Here is a 16118-nt window from a genome sequence, read left to right on the forward strand (position 1 = left end):
GAAGCCGTCTTACACTTTTTGTCTGCCCCAGCCGACCTCCTTTACTTCGCTGGTGTACCTTTCCCTTTTTCCTCAGCCCTCTCCCATCCCCATTAACTTCCTCTAGAGTGTTACCGACACTTTTTGCAAACAAGGCTCTCTCTAAGCAGAGCAGTCATGGCTTGTTGGCTCTCAGCTGACAGATTAACCTGTGAGTGAGCACAGAATGATTAAAAAAAAAAAAGAGCAGTGACAGAAATGCTCATTAATACGCAGGCCATCCCATCACTGAAATAAAAGGTCCCATTTAAATGAAAATTATCCATTTGTGCCCAAGGTGTCAGTGTTTCACATCTCTGTCCCTAAGCTATCAAGGGTATGTGGGGCTCTCCTTCCTTCCATTCTTTGTCCACCTTAGGACAAGAAAAGTGCAGAGATGATACCTTCATTCTTCTAACTCAGCAGTATGATTTTATTTTTAAATATAGCCTCTGTGCAAAGCTATCTGCTGCTTTCTGGTTGGTACTCTATATCTTCTGGTGCTCTTTCCCACTATAGTTTACCCTATTGAAATTGCTTCCATCTTGCTAAAGGTTCTCAAAAACTTGTTCTGCGAAACGGACCACATTTGCTTGGTCTCAGTTTTGTCCTAATTATAAACCTGAACGCAGAGCGGTGACATGTTCTATTCCTCTTTTAGCCACACACTTCCATAAATGCTGACAAGCCGGGAGCGGTGACAAACATCCCCCAGCGCCGCCGTGGAAATCGCCGCTGTGGTTACAGCACAACCCCAGCAGATGGCAAAAGGAATCGCCTCAGTTCTGCAGCGGTTTGACACGACTGGGAAGATGCAAACACCTCTTATTCCTTTCCCTTCTTTTTCCTAAAAGCCAGCACGGCAGTGCACAGCCCCCGAGAGTTAATCCACCTGCCTACAGCCCTGCTCCAAGGGCAGTGAATTGCCCGAGGGCTGCGGGACACAAGCGGCCTCTCTGCTTTGACTTCTCCAAGTTAAAACACGGAATGTCCAGACACACGGTGCGTGTCTAAGGACTGCGAGCTGTACGTGCCTAAAAGCCGCCGATGTATCAGCTTCACTTCACAAGTATCTAAAATAGCTCACCAGCCCTTGTTCTCCCTGTTACCACAAGGAAACGGGCGTTGTGAAAGTGAATTTGCACTTCACGTTCCTAAGCACGATCGATGCAATTTATTCGCTGCCACGGGTAGCGTTATCAGCTCCGCGCCTGCCGCGGCGCTCGGTGCCCTGCCCATCCGCGTGTTCCCTCTCCGCGGCTCTGGCAGCGCATTCCCTGTGCACGGCCGGTCCCAGACGCCTTGACGGGCCTGGCGAGTGGCACAGTCCCGAGGTACATCCCGGGGCTCATCCCCGGGCTCATCCCGGGCCCGTCCCGGCTCAGGCCGGGCGGCGGCTCCGGCCGGGCCTGCGCGGGCAGCGGCGCGTGCGCGGAGCGGGGGCGGGCCCCGCGGTGACGCGGGCGGTGCTGACGGAGCGCCCGGCGTGGCCCGGCCCGGCGCGGCCCCGAGGGCGATGGCGGCCGCGGGGGGCGGCCGGGGGGTGCCCGGGGAAACCCCGCCCGCCACCGTCGCGGGCGTCGCCGCCGCCGAGGCCGGCGCGGTGTTGCAGCGGGAGCCGCTGTACAACTGGCAGGCCACCAAGGGCTCGCTGCGGGAGCGCTTCGCCTTCCTCTTCTCCAACGAGCTCCTCAGCGACGTGCACTTCGTGGTGGGCAAGGGCAGCGCCCGCGGCGGCGGGGCGGCGCCCCCCGGGCCCGGCCAGCAGCGCATCCCCGCCCACCGGTTCGTGCTGGCGGCCGGCAGCGCCGTGTTCGACGCGATGTTCAACGGCGGCATGGCCACCACCTCGGCCGAGATCGAGCTGCCCGACGTGGAGCCCGCCGCCTTCCTGGCGCTCCTCAGGTCAGCGCGGGGCGGGGGCGGCCGCGCACGGCGGGGGCTCCGCGCCGCGGCCCCGCTTGGCCGCCCGTGCCTTTTCCTCGCTCCGCGGCCCCTCCCGGCGCCTGTCCCACAGAACCCGGCCTGTCCCTACTGCCCGTCTCTGGAGGGACATGCACGGAAGGCGCGGAAATACCTTGTGGGCTCCACGCAAGGTCACACCGCCCCTCAACGTGTTTTGGTCCCTTCTCGCTCTTTACCCTGCACTCTTTTCCCAAGAGAAGTGCCCTAATTCCATGGCAGCTGACTGTCCGTTTAGGGAAGCACTCGGTGGGTGTCTGGTTGGGCTCTTGGATTCAGTGTTTTGGTTTGTTAAAGTAAAATGATGGGAATTAGTGGGCCCCCTTGGTATGGAAACTATCCAGCCATCTTCTAATAGCAACTAAGAAGAGACGGAGGCTGTTGTACCAAGCTTTTAGTTTCATTTGATACTTACTTTGAAATTTGATACTTACTTTGAAGTCTTAGTCATCTTCCTGTTCACTTTTCTTTGTCAGTGATGATAGTAAGTTGTTATATCTTTTTGCCATAATGACACCCATTGTAATCATACTTGGGCAGAGAGGGAACATGCAGCAGAAGGCAGTAACCAGCTGATTTTTACTCCCAGAACTTCCTGAGTATGAGACTGGGAGCACAGTGATAGCAAAAAGGATCTAAAGTGTGTTAGTGATTTCTAATTTGGGCAGAATAGGAGCCGCTAGTTTGCATGCTCACAAAACTGATGAGTTTACCTATAATTTCTCTTTACTCAGTGTAGTGGCAAATAAAATTTATGGTGTTCGTAGAAACAATTACTAATAGTTTATTTGTACCTCGGGCTGTGATGTGGTAATACAACTAAACTGCATAACTTTAAGGTTTTTATCAAAGAAACCACTCTTCTAGGCAAAAAATATAAACTATAAAATATATAAAACAGTTCTCTGTAATGAATATTAGGGTGAAAAGTAATACTGTCTGGAAATAAATATGTAGTGTCTCAAAGATTTTTGTAATAGGAATAACTCCAAAGTCTTGGCAACTTTCTTCTTCTGCTGAGGCCTAGGAGATAGGAAAAATTAGAAAGGTCACCTGGTCCTTAGGTAGTCACAGGCACAGGAGTTAAAGCAAGTGATGTGCACAAAACCCAACAGACCCCCCATGCAGATGCAATGTCCTTCTGTTGCTGTTGGCATTCTTTGTGGATTTTTTTGTGCAGAGGAGCGAGAGGTAGTGGGAAGTATCTTTCAAGCAAATTGGTTTCAAAGGTTAAAAGTAAATGACAGTGCACATGTATGCGTTTGGCTATATATATGTGGCAAAAAACACTGGACGGTGGAAAGTGGATGTAATAAGAGAAGTTTGGGTAAAAACAGAAACACAGAAACGGAGATTTCTAAGTAAAGATAAGAAGGATGGTATTTGAACACTGTGGAAGTGCATGAAGAGATGCTGTTAGAAGCAAACAAAAGCATCTTGTGTTGGTAGGGCTGCCAGTGCGTAATGGCCAGGGGACTTGCGTCAGTAAACTGATTGTGCTTGTATCTTGTCAGAACATCACCACACTGGTGCACTGCTGAAGCCTCTCAGGTGTGCTGTCTATGCCAGCTCTTTAGGACATTCTTCCACGCTATGTATATTTCTTTGAATTTATATTGAAATAAATATACATTGCAATATGTATAATGAAGGGAGAACTTCTGTAATACATGCCAGTAATAGACTTTTTCCATGGTGGGAACAACCTGGGGTCTTTTCTTGACTGAAAGGGGCAGGAATGATGCCTTGTACTGTTGGCCTCTTTTATCTATCATTAGTAAATCACTCAGATAATGATAGTTACCTTTCACAGGGCATTTCTTTAATGTTTGTAAATACCAGTTTGAGGTATATTGGCTAGAAATTAAGTCAGGATCTTTGAATACACATAACAAATGAGCATCAAATAAAGGAAATGTTTAAGTAATGCAAAACTTTCTAGGCATAATTTACTAATTATTTAAATTTAATATTTAATTTTAATATTAAATTTTAATATTAAATTTCCATTTTATTTACTCGTGTAGTTTGTTAAGTCATGTCTGTAGTTTATGTGTTTCATGCAGATCTACTGACAAATGCTACTTGTAAATTAAAGGGAAATATTTTTTTATAAAAAAATGAAGTAGTTTGACAGATAAATCCTTAAGAGCTGAAATAATATCAAAGTCACAAGATTTGAATCTATTTCCCAATGAAACAACTGTTTCTAACTACAAATTGAATAGCAATGATCAAGAAAATTCAAGTTGTCTCAGTAGGGTTCTGCTTTACAGTTTCTTTTTGCTGATTTTACTAAGTTTGTTATTTTTAATTTTCATTCATATTTTACAACAAGCTAACTTGTCCTTTGATCACAGAATAAAGGAAAGTGATGATATGGCACAAGTTAGCAGTCTGTCTTCCAAAAATCTTTTCAGAGAATTTTGGCAAGCAGTAAATAAAGGGGCAATCATGAATAACTTGAAAAAAAGATTCCTCTGTGCTTTTATAATGGTGAAAACATTTCAGCTACTGAGAGGATGCTCACACAAGGGTAACCTGAGAGTAAAGAAAAGTAGCATAAAATGTATGAGAGGCTTATATAGAGTGAATGATTGATTGGTCACTTGGAAAAATTGTTTGTTCTTGTCACTAAAAATGTTCCTCCACTATGCACTTACACCCCCAGCTTCCCATTCCCTCATCCTGGATGCCAATGAAATTAGGTTGTTTCTGTCTCAAGGGAAGGAAAGAGGGAAGAAGGCAAGGGGGAAGGAGAAGCGATTGTCAGTCCCACTGAGTTAAGTGGAGGAGGCACAGTGGTGAAACATAAAGCTGTGCTAGTTCAGGCGTGCCACAGAGGGGAGAGTTAACACAGACACAACTCGTGGCACGTACGAGCAGGGGATTTTTAGAGGCAAGACACACCTAGGACTGCACCCTGTTTCTTTGGAAGGTACAGCAGAAAGTAAAACACAAGGCAGATGATCCCCTCTGGTGTGTCACTTCATTGGATTCTTAAGGAATAAAACCAAAATCATGTTCCAAAACCAATTTGGGATTTGGGTTTTTTTTGGTTAGGTAAAATGCATACTGTAGTTTGTATGGCAGTATTGCTTTTTTTTACAGCCTGATAATCAACTTTCACGTGATTTGGACTTTAAGCTCCTATAAAGTCATACCACAAAAGTTATGGCATTTTAAACTGATTATTTTAAATATTAGAACCAAAAAGTAAATGTACTGTTTTAGTGCTTTAATGAAGAAAACTTGTCAGTTTAGTATGCAAAAGTGCACCTGTGAAATATTTGTTTGTTAAAAGTAAATTTGTCAAGAGTTCTGACAAACAAGTCAGTCCATCATTTTCATTAACAGGTAATAAGTAGTTCATAGCTTTCATAAATCAGTTCTAATTGAACTGTGAGAAACTTAAAAAAAAAAAGTTAGCATTTAATTAAATTAATTCTTCCTAAACATTGTTTAATTTAAATCCAGTTTAAAAAAAATAATTAGAGCATCTTTCACATCTCCAAAGTGATGTGCAAGCTGGCTGTTTGAATAGACTTGAGTCTCTTAATGGTAAATATGTACCTGTGTTGTGGCAGCAAATTTAATGCTGAACACTATATTTAGTTGTGTGTTCGCAGCTACTGAGAATTAGAGTTTTCTTGGAATATAAGAAATATAAACAGTGATATTTCAGTTGAAACTTTAATTCTGGGTTTATATTACTTCAATTTCTCCATGATGCAAGGAAGTTTAAAGAGTGTTATTTTCACAGGTTTCTCTTGTTAGATACAAACTGATTGCTACATTTAAAAACCCTTGTAAACACACCTGTCTCTGTGTGTAATTCATTTTCAGGATGTTCTGAACAACAAATACTAAGAAATATAATGGAAAGACTTGGTTTTCATTGTGGAATTCTTTCATTCGCTAGTGTGCCCTGATTTATTATGTTTAATGTCGAATGTATGTTGGGGACAAATGTACTTTTGTAAATCATAGATTACACTTGATTGTTATCTGAAAGGCTGATGAAATTTTGCTAAAATTATCTTAAATGTCACCTGTAAGAAAAGTTATTTTTAAAAAGTTGTATTTTCCATACACAACCTTAAAATAAATCTTACCTTGTCTAGTCTCAAATAACAACTGCTCAGGAAACAGGATTTTTTTCCTGGTATTGGTGGAGGTTCCTATCTTGTGGTTCACAGCTGATGCTAAAATCTCAACCAATCCTCTTGCCTCAAGCAGTGGAGACAAGCAAGAGTGACAGGAATAGAAGAGTCAAGGTCATCTGCTAGAATGTACTCCCTTTTCTCTCTGAATACTACAGAGGGGTAACTTTGACATAAAATGTTCTCACAGTCTAAGTCTTTGACACTATTCCCTTATGGAGGGGAAGCCAGTGTGCACTGTCAGTAAATTAATTTCAGGAACATTGCCATAGAGGATTGTGCATTGATATTTTCCTGATAAACTGAGAGCATGCATTCATAGTAGTGCATAAGTAATTCTGCAGCTCAGCTGTTGTTTACAGTTGGGGAGCTATGTATAACTAGTACAGCCAGATCAGTCCTAGGGAGTAATACATATTTAAAACAAATGTATACCATTAGGTTATCATAATAGTTTTTCTTGAACCTTTTAACTTACCTTCTTTATTTATAAAAAAGCTATGAGGTCAACTGTTGCACTGTTCACAGTGCAAATCTTTGGCCTGTTTTCTAAATGCAAAGAGACTGTTGTGTTTGGCCGCTCCTCTAAAGATATGTTTTTATGATCTGTATTTGTGTATTGATTTATAGGTTTCTTTATTCAGATGAAGTTCAGATTGGTCCAGAAACAGTCATGACTACTTTATACACTGCTAAAAAGTATGCAGTCCCTGCCCTGGAAGCGCATTGTGTGGATTTCCTAACAAAGCATCTCCGAGCAGATAATGCCTTTATGCTGCTTACTCAAGTAGGTAAATTTAAGCTTAGTTTTGATTTACTAGGAGAATTCCTAATTGGAGGGAAATTACTAATTCTCCTTAATTATGTACTCCTTTGAGATTTCAAGTGCTCTTTAAGGTATAAAAACAAAGAGTGCTTAGACAAATTAACTTATTTTAATTTATATCTATACTAGAGGTAAAATGCTTGCTTTTTAAGATTAGCAGTTTGTCAGCTTTATGCTTAAGATGTATTTATCTTTCCAGGCTCGTTTGTTTGATGAACCTCAGCTTGCTAGTCTTTGTCTCGACACAATAGACAAAAGCACAATGGATGCCATAAGTGCAGAAGGCTTTACAGATATTGACATAGGTAAGTCAGTCTTTGTATCCTAAGCATGAAATGACAGTACCCCAGGATAGTTCCTTCCTCCAGCTGAGTATGCAGAGTCCCAAGCACTTCTTCCCTTCTTGGCCATCCAGCTCTGCAGTGCTTTCCTTTGAGTTTCACTCCTGAGCTGGGTTCCACTGCACTGTGTCCCCATTTGAGTAGTGGTGGTGTCCCAGGGCTCACACTGTGGTGACACACTCCATTGAAGCCAAAGCTTTCACTTGCTGAGGGTTTTGCCACATCCCTGAGGCATCTATACCTGCTTTTCATGTGCAACAGGAATCACACTGTTCTGTTGCCACATGGTGATTATCTATTCAAAGTTGCACAGATCAGGTACCATAAGTGAAATCTGCTTTGAAAAATGGATGCATAAACTGCTGGTTTCTCTGTTTAATCTTCTATCAAAAGCTAGCAGTTGTAAATTTACTGACTCAGTTTCATTGCTACTATATGTATCTAAGATTTTACTCCAATTCAGCTAGATTGTGGGAAAAATTCAGACTGGAGGAAGGTGTTTAACTGCATAAAGAAGTTTTAAATCCATTGTTAACTCATGTTCAGTAGCATTTGTACTTAGATTGTGAGTGATCTTTAGTCTTGGTATGACTCAATCTGTTTTGACTTTCTAATATGCTATTTTCTTTAACTGCACACGTCTTACTTAAATTCAAGGCAGATAAAAATTCCCAAAGACAGAATATTCAGAATATAAAAACCCATTAATTTTTTGACTTGTATTCTGTGATAATTTGTGCATACCTCTTATTCAAAGAAGGCCAGAAGGAGTAATAAATACAGGATAAGTTGCTTTAAAATGTACCTTGCCTCAGATCTTGTGTTTCACTTTCAGGCTTTGTGGATAGCAAATATATCAGGTCTTAATATGACTTCCTTGTATCTTTCAACTGGTTTTTGTGTACCACTGCTGCTTGTGGTACTTACTGACGTAGATGGGCAGGTGGCTGCCCAGATGAGAATATGACACTGTCATCGTGAGTAACTTGGTTTTTTAGTGTCATCATGAGTAACTTGGGTTTTTAGTAGTGTGCATTCACTGGTCATTTTCAGTTTCGATCTTGCCCTAGCAATGGGAATTCTTCAAGATTTTTGTTATCACTATGGAGATTAGTTACACTCTTAGGAAACAAGAAGAAAGCTCATATCCTGCCTTCATAGCAGGAAATTGAATTTTTAATTTGAAATCTCTGTGTCATTGAAAGATTACTTTTTATGTAGAATAAATTATATGTAATATGTACACACATATAACATATAATAAGACAAAGCTAATAGTTTTGTTATGAATATTCTTAATGTAATTTGTATTTTAAGCTTACATAATGTAGCACTGTTACTGGCAACTGATCTAAAGCTGCTAACTTTTTTTCTTTAGACACTTTATGTGCAGTTCTAGAAAGGGACACTCTCAGTATTCGAGAAAGTAGGCTCTTTGGAGCTGTTGTTCGCTGGGCAGAAGCGGAATGTCAAAGACAACAACTGCCGGTGACATTCGGGAACAAACAAAAAGTCCTTGGAAGAGCTCTTTCCTTAATCCGTTTTCCATTAATGACTATTGAAGAGTTTGCAGCAGGTGAGTTTTGGAGTTCTTTGTCTTACTGTTAGACCATCTCTCAGTGCTGTATAACTGTGTTTAGATGCTTAACACTCAATTCTGTCATTAATATTGTACTAATAAGAGTTGTCATGCACAAATGAGAGCAAAACATTCTGCAGATTATGGTCTGGCCATTGGAAAATACTATTGTTGTCTTTGATTTGTGAGTATTTGTGGTTTATACACAGCAACTGGAATAATCCTTCAAATAATTTTAGAAGTTTTACAAGTTTTATGTTTTCACAGGCCCTGCTCAATCTGGAATCTTGTCAGATCGGGAAGTAGTAAATCTCTTTCTGCACTTTACTGTCAATCCTAAACCTAAAGTAGATTATATTGACCGACCAAGGTGTTGCCTTAGAGGAAAAGAATGCAGCATTAACAGGTTCCAGCAGGTGGAGAGTCGCTGGGGCTACAGTGGAACAAGCGACCGGATTAGGTAGGACTTCAGAACCTATTTGAAGGAGAGACAGAAGGACGTGGGGAGAAAGGGAACAAATCATTCAACTTTGACTTTTTGGTATCAGATACAGTAGCAAACATGCTGGTTCTGTTGCACACATTTGATCTTTTCCATTTTTTTTTTTTATAACTTAGGCTATTGCACACATAAAATACAAACAAGAATGAGGTTTAGGAGGACTGGACGCATTCTGGAATGATTGAGTGTTATATGTATATTTCTTTTTGAAATACCAAGTCTTGATATATTTTTATTTTGGAGATACTGAAAAGAATCTGGTTATGTTTTGTTTAGTAATACTAAATATCTTGAGGAATTAGCAAAGCTTTAACCTATAAAGCTGACAAACCAATTTTCTTAGTATTGAAATCTAAATAAAAAATGCTATTTTAAAAAATATGCAATGCCATTCTCAATTTACTTCCCTACTCTTCAGTGGGAGTTTTTTTCCCTACTTGAAACAAGGTAACACACCAAAGTTGTTTGAATTCCTTTCTTGTGTTTTACCAGGTTCACAGTTAACAGAAGAATTTCCATAGTGGGATTTGGATTATATGGATCTATTCATGGACCCACAGATTATCAAGTTAATATACAGGTACAGCATATTAAGTTTAAATAGGCTTGTACACTTGTAGGAATTTGCAAAAGGAAGCTACTCTTGTAGCATTAGCAAAAGGTTTGGTCTATATTTGGGAGGGAGCTATTGATAGGCCAGGAGTCTAAACTGTGTTTTGTCACAAGTGGCCGTAAGTGGGTGATTAGGCAAAAGAAGGACACTGTGGAATTCTGCTCCCTTTCTCTTGTATTCTCCTGTCCTTCGATCATTTTCAGTGTAGGTGTTTCCCAACATCCAGCTTTTTCTCCCTTTTCTCAAGCCTTTCCTAATATGAAATATGTACTGATACTGTACTTGTGTATGTTATGTCCTTTAGTAGCCTGCATGCCTCTTAAAAAGATTTGATTTTTGTAATTGTTCCTTTTAGTTTCTTTTGAACAAGCTTCTTCACTTTCCTCTTTTTGAAATTTAGCACAGCTGTGGAGGATTTGCTTTTGTTGTTCATGTGGGAGTGTTGTCTCTAAGTATATTATGGACACTGTTACATAGTGTTTCCATTATGAAATTTTGAATCTGATCCTGCTCATCACTCAGTACCAAATCAAGGGTTGTGTTTCTTCCTGCTGAGCAATTGGTTAGCAGGCTCATGAAGTGGCCAGTGATAGCATCTAAAAATGTCCCCCTGCTTCGTATCCTGATGTGACCCTTGCCTGGTCCCAGCAGGTAATTGAAGACGCCACTAAAATGGTATTTCCTGCTCTTGTAGCCTGTTAGATCCTTTAGCATGTTGTGGTCAGGATTGTCTTCTAGTAGTATTGATCCAGCACTATATTTTTTTCCCCTTTTTGAGTGTGGAATTTCAATCTATTTGAATTCTCTTCTTTGAATTTCTTGTAGAGATCAGTTTGTTTTGATTCTAAGCTTTCTAACAAGATATTAGGATTCCATGACTGGCACATCATGTGCTTTATCCTGTGCTGAGCATTTCATAACCTGGTACTATCATATCACATTAATTTACTAGGTGCATGAGAAATTTTGTGAAATAATCTGAGACTTCATATACGGGCAGAAATTCTATTGTCCCTATCTTTCTAGATTTCTAGCATGTGCTGGAATTGCTGTTTCAGTTCATTAGTGGACATTCTGTTTAAATGACAAGTTGGCTTCTGATTCCTATTTGATGATTATTATCTGACTATTCTGTACTTAAGGATAGGGATTTTGTGTCTGTCTCCTAAGGAAAAAATGTAGTGCCTTTCCTCTTAATGATGTTCCAAACAGAATATATCTGAAATGACATTTTGAAGAAATTTGGCTTTTCCACATTCCTCACTTTAAAAGCTCACTTGCAAATTCCTCTCTTTGAAGTGTCTTTAGTTTGTGTTTGTCAAACCATACATCCATGTAAATAAGTAGCATAGTGCACTAGACAGGATCTTTAGAACAAAAGAGTTGATCTTGGGAACCTAGCAGCTACATACCTGGGGATTTTTACTTCACTTTTTTGAGCCTCTCAGCTGAATTCTTGTTAGCAGATGCAAGCATTTGGTGTGTTCCCGCAGGATGTTTGCTGGATTTATTTAATCTGAAAAGAATTTAGATATTTTTAAATGCAAACCAATGCATATTAAGTGGGAATGATTGGAAGATTCACTTGAAAAAGATCCTCCCGATTCAAAATGAAAGGCTAAATAAACCTTTATGGTTCATATTAAGGCCATCCATCTTATCTAGGTTCTCTTTATCTTGGAAGGATCCCTAATAACTGATGAATCCGAAACTTTCTTGTCACAGTCTTTTCAGACAGTTATTTAAGTCTTGTGCCTCTAGCTCTGCAGCAGTACTGTCAGAGCTTCAGAGAGATAAACATTTAAAACTTGCCATAAAACAGTGATAATGTATACTGCAAAAACATCTGTTATGTGAAAAGGGCTTAACTCCTCAGCATTTTAATTGTTAATATCTCTATTTATTGTGGGTGGGGAAAAAAATTCAGTACACTTTGCCTAGAATAAAGCTGCTTCATCTCGTGCATGGGTAATACTAAAAAGTATATGGCAAGTTAATAAAAAAAATATAAAAACTAATAGGATTCTTCTTAGTGCAGGAATCACAAGAAGTGCTCTGCTATAGAGCTCTGATATCCAACTTCTGCAAGAGGTATTGAGCAGCATGGATCCAGATTGCAATCCAAAATGGGAAGCAATCTGCTATTACTACATTGGAACTAGTGATTCTTACTTGCCAGTGAAATTGAAGGCAAAATAAATACTGTGTCATCTGAATAGGATTTTTATAATGAATCAAGAGTAGAAATAAACTGTATAAGACATAACAGCACAAGTTCTTGTTTTGTTTTATGAAGGTGTCATTGACTGCCTACATTATCTGTAAAAACTTGTTTTCTAAACTGGCCACAGGCAGCAAATGAGATTCCCTCATGTGGGCTGTGAATGTGCACAGAGATCAGCAAGTCTAAGAGCAGGATTACATGTTGTTTATGAAGGTTAGAAGTGAAGGCCTGAGAGCTATTCCCCATCTCCCAAGCACAGACTTTAGCCTGGCTGGAGCAGTGCCCACAGCCCGTGTAGAAGTCGCGAGCCATCGTTCGGAGCTGCTGTGTCAGCTCCAGCGGTATCAGGAAATCACAGCTCCTTTCCAGCTGAGATTGCACTGACCTTGCAGCTAGGCTGGGTGGGGTAGGCAAGTGTTTGCTTGTAACCTTCTCATGTGCATACAATCAGAACCGTTCTCACGCTTGTAAACATAAAAATACAATGTTCATGCTTTTGTCCAGATAATTGATTACGAGAAGAATCAGACGCTGGGACAGAACGACACTGGATTTAGCTGTGATGGAACAGCCAGTACCTTCAGAGTTATGTTCAAAGAGCCCATAGAGATCCTGCCCACAGTGTGCTACACAGCTTGTGCAACTTTGAAAGTAAGAATGTCTAGCAGTGCAGAAGAAGGTGTTACTTTGATGCAAGAGTTATTCTTTTATCCATCTTCTGATGGGAAAGTGTCTTCTAGATCTTGAATTTATTTTAAGTTTAGGGCTAAAGAAGGACGTAGTTAAAATTCCACTGTAATTTGTAAGGCTCTTATATCTCTTCTGTGCCACAGCATGGAATTCATAACTTGATCCTTTGTGCCTTCCCACTTTTTTGGTTGATGTAAGAGTTAGAATGAGTTCTAATGGAACTCTCTAGTTCTGTGGGGGAAAAAAAGCACTATCTAGAAAAGGTAATCTGGCAGTTCTCTATCAAAATTTAAGTTTGATTTATTTTATCAAGGATATTCTAACCGATAGCTAAATTCAAGAAAACAGCTTTTTTTTTTATCTCTTTTTATATACTAGTGCTGAAATGTAGGCAAGAATTACTTGTTCTCAGAAAGTCTCCCCATAGTGTTGTGGACAAATGTATTTCTCAAAAAAAAAAAAATCTAATATTCATCTAAATAAAATTCCCTCTACAGAAATCAGAATTTGGTGAGTTGTAAAAAATACTGCACATTAAAAGCAGCTGAGGCAGGGAACTATAATAATACAGACAGCCTGTGTGATAAGGAGAAATTCTAGAAAGTATTCATTACTAGTTGGATAAAATCAACTGGTGTAAGTCTGCTGTCAGAGAAATACAATTTTGTTATTTAGACATAGGACCATTGCTTCTGTTGCCTGTGATTTTTGTATATAATTTATATGATGTGGGTACACAAATTTTGTACTTCTAAAATAGCCCAAGTCAGCTGTGTTTGACCATCAGCAATGTTTGGGTCTTGCCCACTTCCATTCTGTTGCTAATCTCTTGTGATGTTTTTCAGGGTCCTGATTCCCATTATGGAACAAAAGGTTTGAAGAAAGTGATCCACGAATCTCCTACTGCTAGCAAAACATGCTTTGTCTTTTATAGTTCACCAGGTAACAACAACGGTACATCAATAGAAGATGGACAGATACCAGAAATAATATTTTATACTTAGTTTCACATGATGATGTGGAATATGTTGTTGCCTCAGTGGACTTCAGGTCACTATTGGCAGCAGTTGAAAAATTCTGTTAAATTACTTTGATGTGTAAAAACAAAACTAATTTGTTTGAGGGGTACCAGAAAAGCTATTTTTTTTTCTGCATCGTTATTGGTAGATTGTAATTTAGATTTTCCTCTAAACAAAATGTAAAGTGGAATAAGTACTCTGTATATTGAACAGTTTGTTTTAAGTAGTACCATGTGGTTAATTACTTTGTGTTTTCTCCCCTTTGTTTCTCATGTAGTAAAATTCATTTTTTGAACTGGAAAATCCTTATTTGTTATGAACAACTTGTGTATGTTTTCTCCAATCTGTCCTTAAAAGACAGTAAAGCTGCTGCTATAGTCCCATCTTGCACTTCTTTCCAAAATGACCTTGGATTGACCTTATGGACATGGATTGCTACTGTATTTTTTTTTTTTTAAGTACATCAGCAAAGCTGCATTCATATTGCCATCATCTTGACTTTTTCCAAGAGCCGTGGAGAATTAATGGACTTTGCACTGCAGAGAACATCTGCAGCTGCAGTGAAGAAATAAATACCAAGTCAAATTCAGCAACAGATCTTTCCAGAATCTCTCTTAATTCAGAAGGGCTGTTTTGGAATATAGAAATGGTTATGCAAATAGACACTGTATATACATATGTGCCTATAAAAAATGTATAATGTGAAAATGAGAATATGAGCCTTGTAATGCTGTTATTTTATCATTGGATATTCTAGTACTAAAAAATTAGTATAAACCCAACCATTATTGATGTGCAACGAGTTTTACAGATTGCATACAATAATTTGATGCACTTGCTGTATGTATATAGTATTCAGCAGTATGTACTGTGTAGTAAGAGAATGGCTTCGTGTACAAAGACCTGTACCTCCCCCACGTTATACTAAAGTAATAATTTGAAAATGCAAGAGAAAACATTAGAACATTTCCTTTTTTAAGGGGGAAAAGGGGGAGGTCACCCAGGTTTGGGGTGTCCAAAGGCCGTGTGTAGAACAAGTGTCTTTCAAACGGCCAGCTCTGTGCACACACTGCCAGCGCGCTCCTGTCCCTGGGCGCGGCGCCGTTCCGAGCCAGGGATGGGCACAGGGCCCGGCCGTGCGGGAGAACCGCTGCGGGCACGGGGCCCGGCCGTGCGGGAGAACCGCTGCGGGCACGGGGCCCGGCCGTGCGGGGAGAACCGCTGCGGGCACAGGGCCGGGCCCGGCCGTGCGGGGAGAACCGCTGCGGGCACGGGGCCCGGCCGTGCGGGGAGAACCGCTGCGGGCACGGGGCCCGGCCGTGCGGGGAGAACCGCTGCGGGCACGGGGCCCGGCCGTGCGGGGAGAACCGCTGCGGGCACAGGGCCGGGCCCGGCCGGGCCGTGCGGAGCGCGCAGGCGCCTCGGGGCGGGCTCGGCGCGGTTGCCGGAAGAGCCGCCCCGGCTATGCCGAGCCTCACCGGGTTCCTGCGGGGCCGGGCGGCGCTGGTGCGGAGCGGCCGGGCCATGCCGGGGAAGGTGCGGGCAGGGCTAGGACAGAGAAGGGGCGGCGGGGGTCGGTGGTGCCCGCGGTGACCGCTCCTGTTCCTCTGTTTCAGGGAAAAGCAGCCGCCAAGGGCCCCGCGGAGCCGGGCGCCGCCGCGGGACCGGTGGTGGCGGCGGGCGGCGGCTCCGTGAGGGTGGCGGTGCGCGCCAAGCCCGGCGCCCGCTGCAGCGCCGTCACAGGTGGGTCTGTGCCCAAGGCACCCTGAGGAACAGGGGCGGAGGGGGGGAACGCACAAAATCCCACCCGGAAACTAAAGCGAGGAGTTCGGCTCTCCGGGAGGAGCTCGTTCGCGCCCCCCTGTATAGCGCTGGGTGGCGCGGTGAGCACGGGGTAAATCCCGATCCTGAATCCTTCAGTTTGGCATCTGTGGTTTCGTGCAGGCCGTTTGTGTCTCAAGGGTCTGTGCTGTTTTATTAGAGCCATAAAAGTTAGATCCAATAAAACGTGTTCTCCGTCTGCATTCCTGGGCTTGCGCCTGCACGCCCCGGGACTGCTCTCACCGCTGTGGCGGTGTCCGGGCCCCTCGGGAACACGGGGAATTCACTGACAGCCAGCTCGCTGAGCAGACTGCTTTAACAAGCGGCTTTTGCGGGGGTACCCTGATTTGAATCGTGTTA

General features: G+C 42.0%; 1 protein-coding gene across 1 annotated transcript; it reads left to right on the forward strand.

Moving 5' to 3' along the window:
- The first annotated feature begins 1534 nt into the window (after positions 1 to 1534).
- Positions 1535 to 14651, forward strand: BTBD1 (BTB domain containing 1). The gene is made up of 8 exons (XM_005521543.3): positions 1535 to 1923; positions 6774 to 6930; positions 7169 to 7274; positions 8689 to 8886; positions 9157 to 9349; positions 9884 to 9971; positions 12733 to 12879; positions 13764 to 14651. Exons 1-8 carry the CDS (start codon positions 1535 to 1537, stop codon positions 13920 to 13922), a joined length of 1437 nt encoding a protein of 478 aa, XP_005521600.2. The 3' UTR covers positions 13923 to 14651.
- Positions 14652 to 16118: the final 1467 nt, after the last annotated feature.

Source organism: Pseudopodoces humilis, chromosome 16 (genome assembly GCF_049639895.1).
Source record: "Pseudopodoces humilis isolate 2021_Gansu_Grassland_sample_001 chromosome 16, ASM4963989v1, whole genome shotgun sequence".
NCBI lineage: Eukaryota > Metazoa > Chordata > Aves > Passeriformes > Paridae > Pseudopodoces > Pseudopodoces humilis.

What these genes read in the sequence shown, in the direction of transcription:
- BTBD1 (XM_005521543.3), top strand. Translation starts at nt 1,535, where the DNA reads ATGGCGGCCGCGGGGGGCGGCCGGGGGGTGCCCGGGGAAACCCCGCCC. An exon ending in GCCTTCCTGGCGCTCCTCAG is followed by an intron (nt 1,924 to 6,773) that starts GTCAGCGCGGGG and finishes ATTGATTTATAG; the next exon opens with GTTTCTTTATTCAGATGAAG. An exon ending in CTTTACAGATATTGACATAG is followed by an intron (nt 7,275 to 8,688) that starts GTAAGTCAGTCT and finishes TTTTTTCTTTAG; the next exon opens with ACACTTTATGTGCAGTTCTA.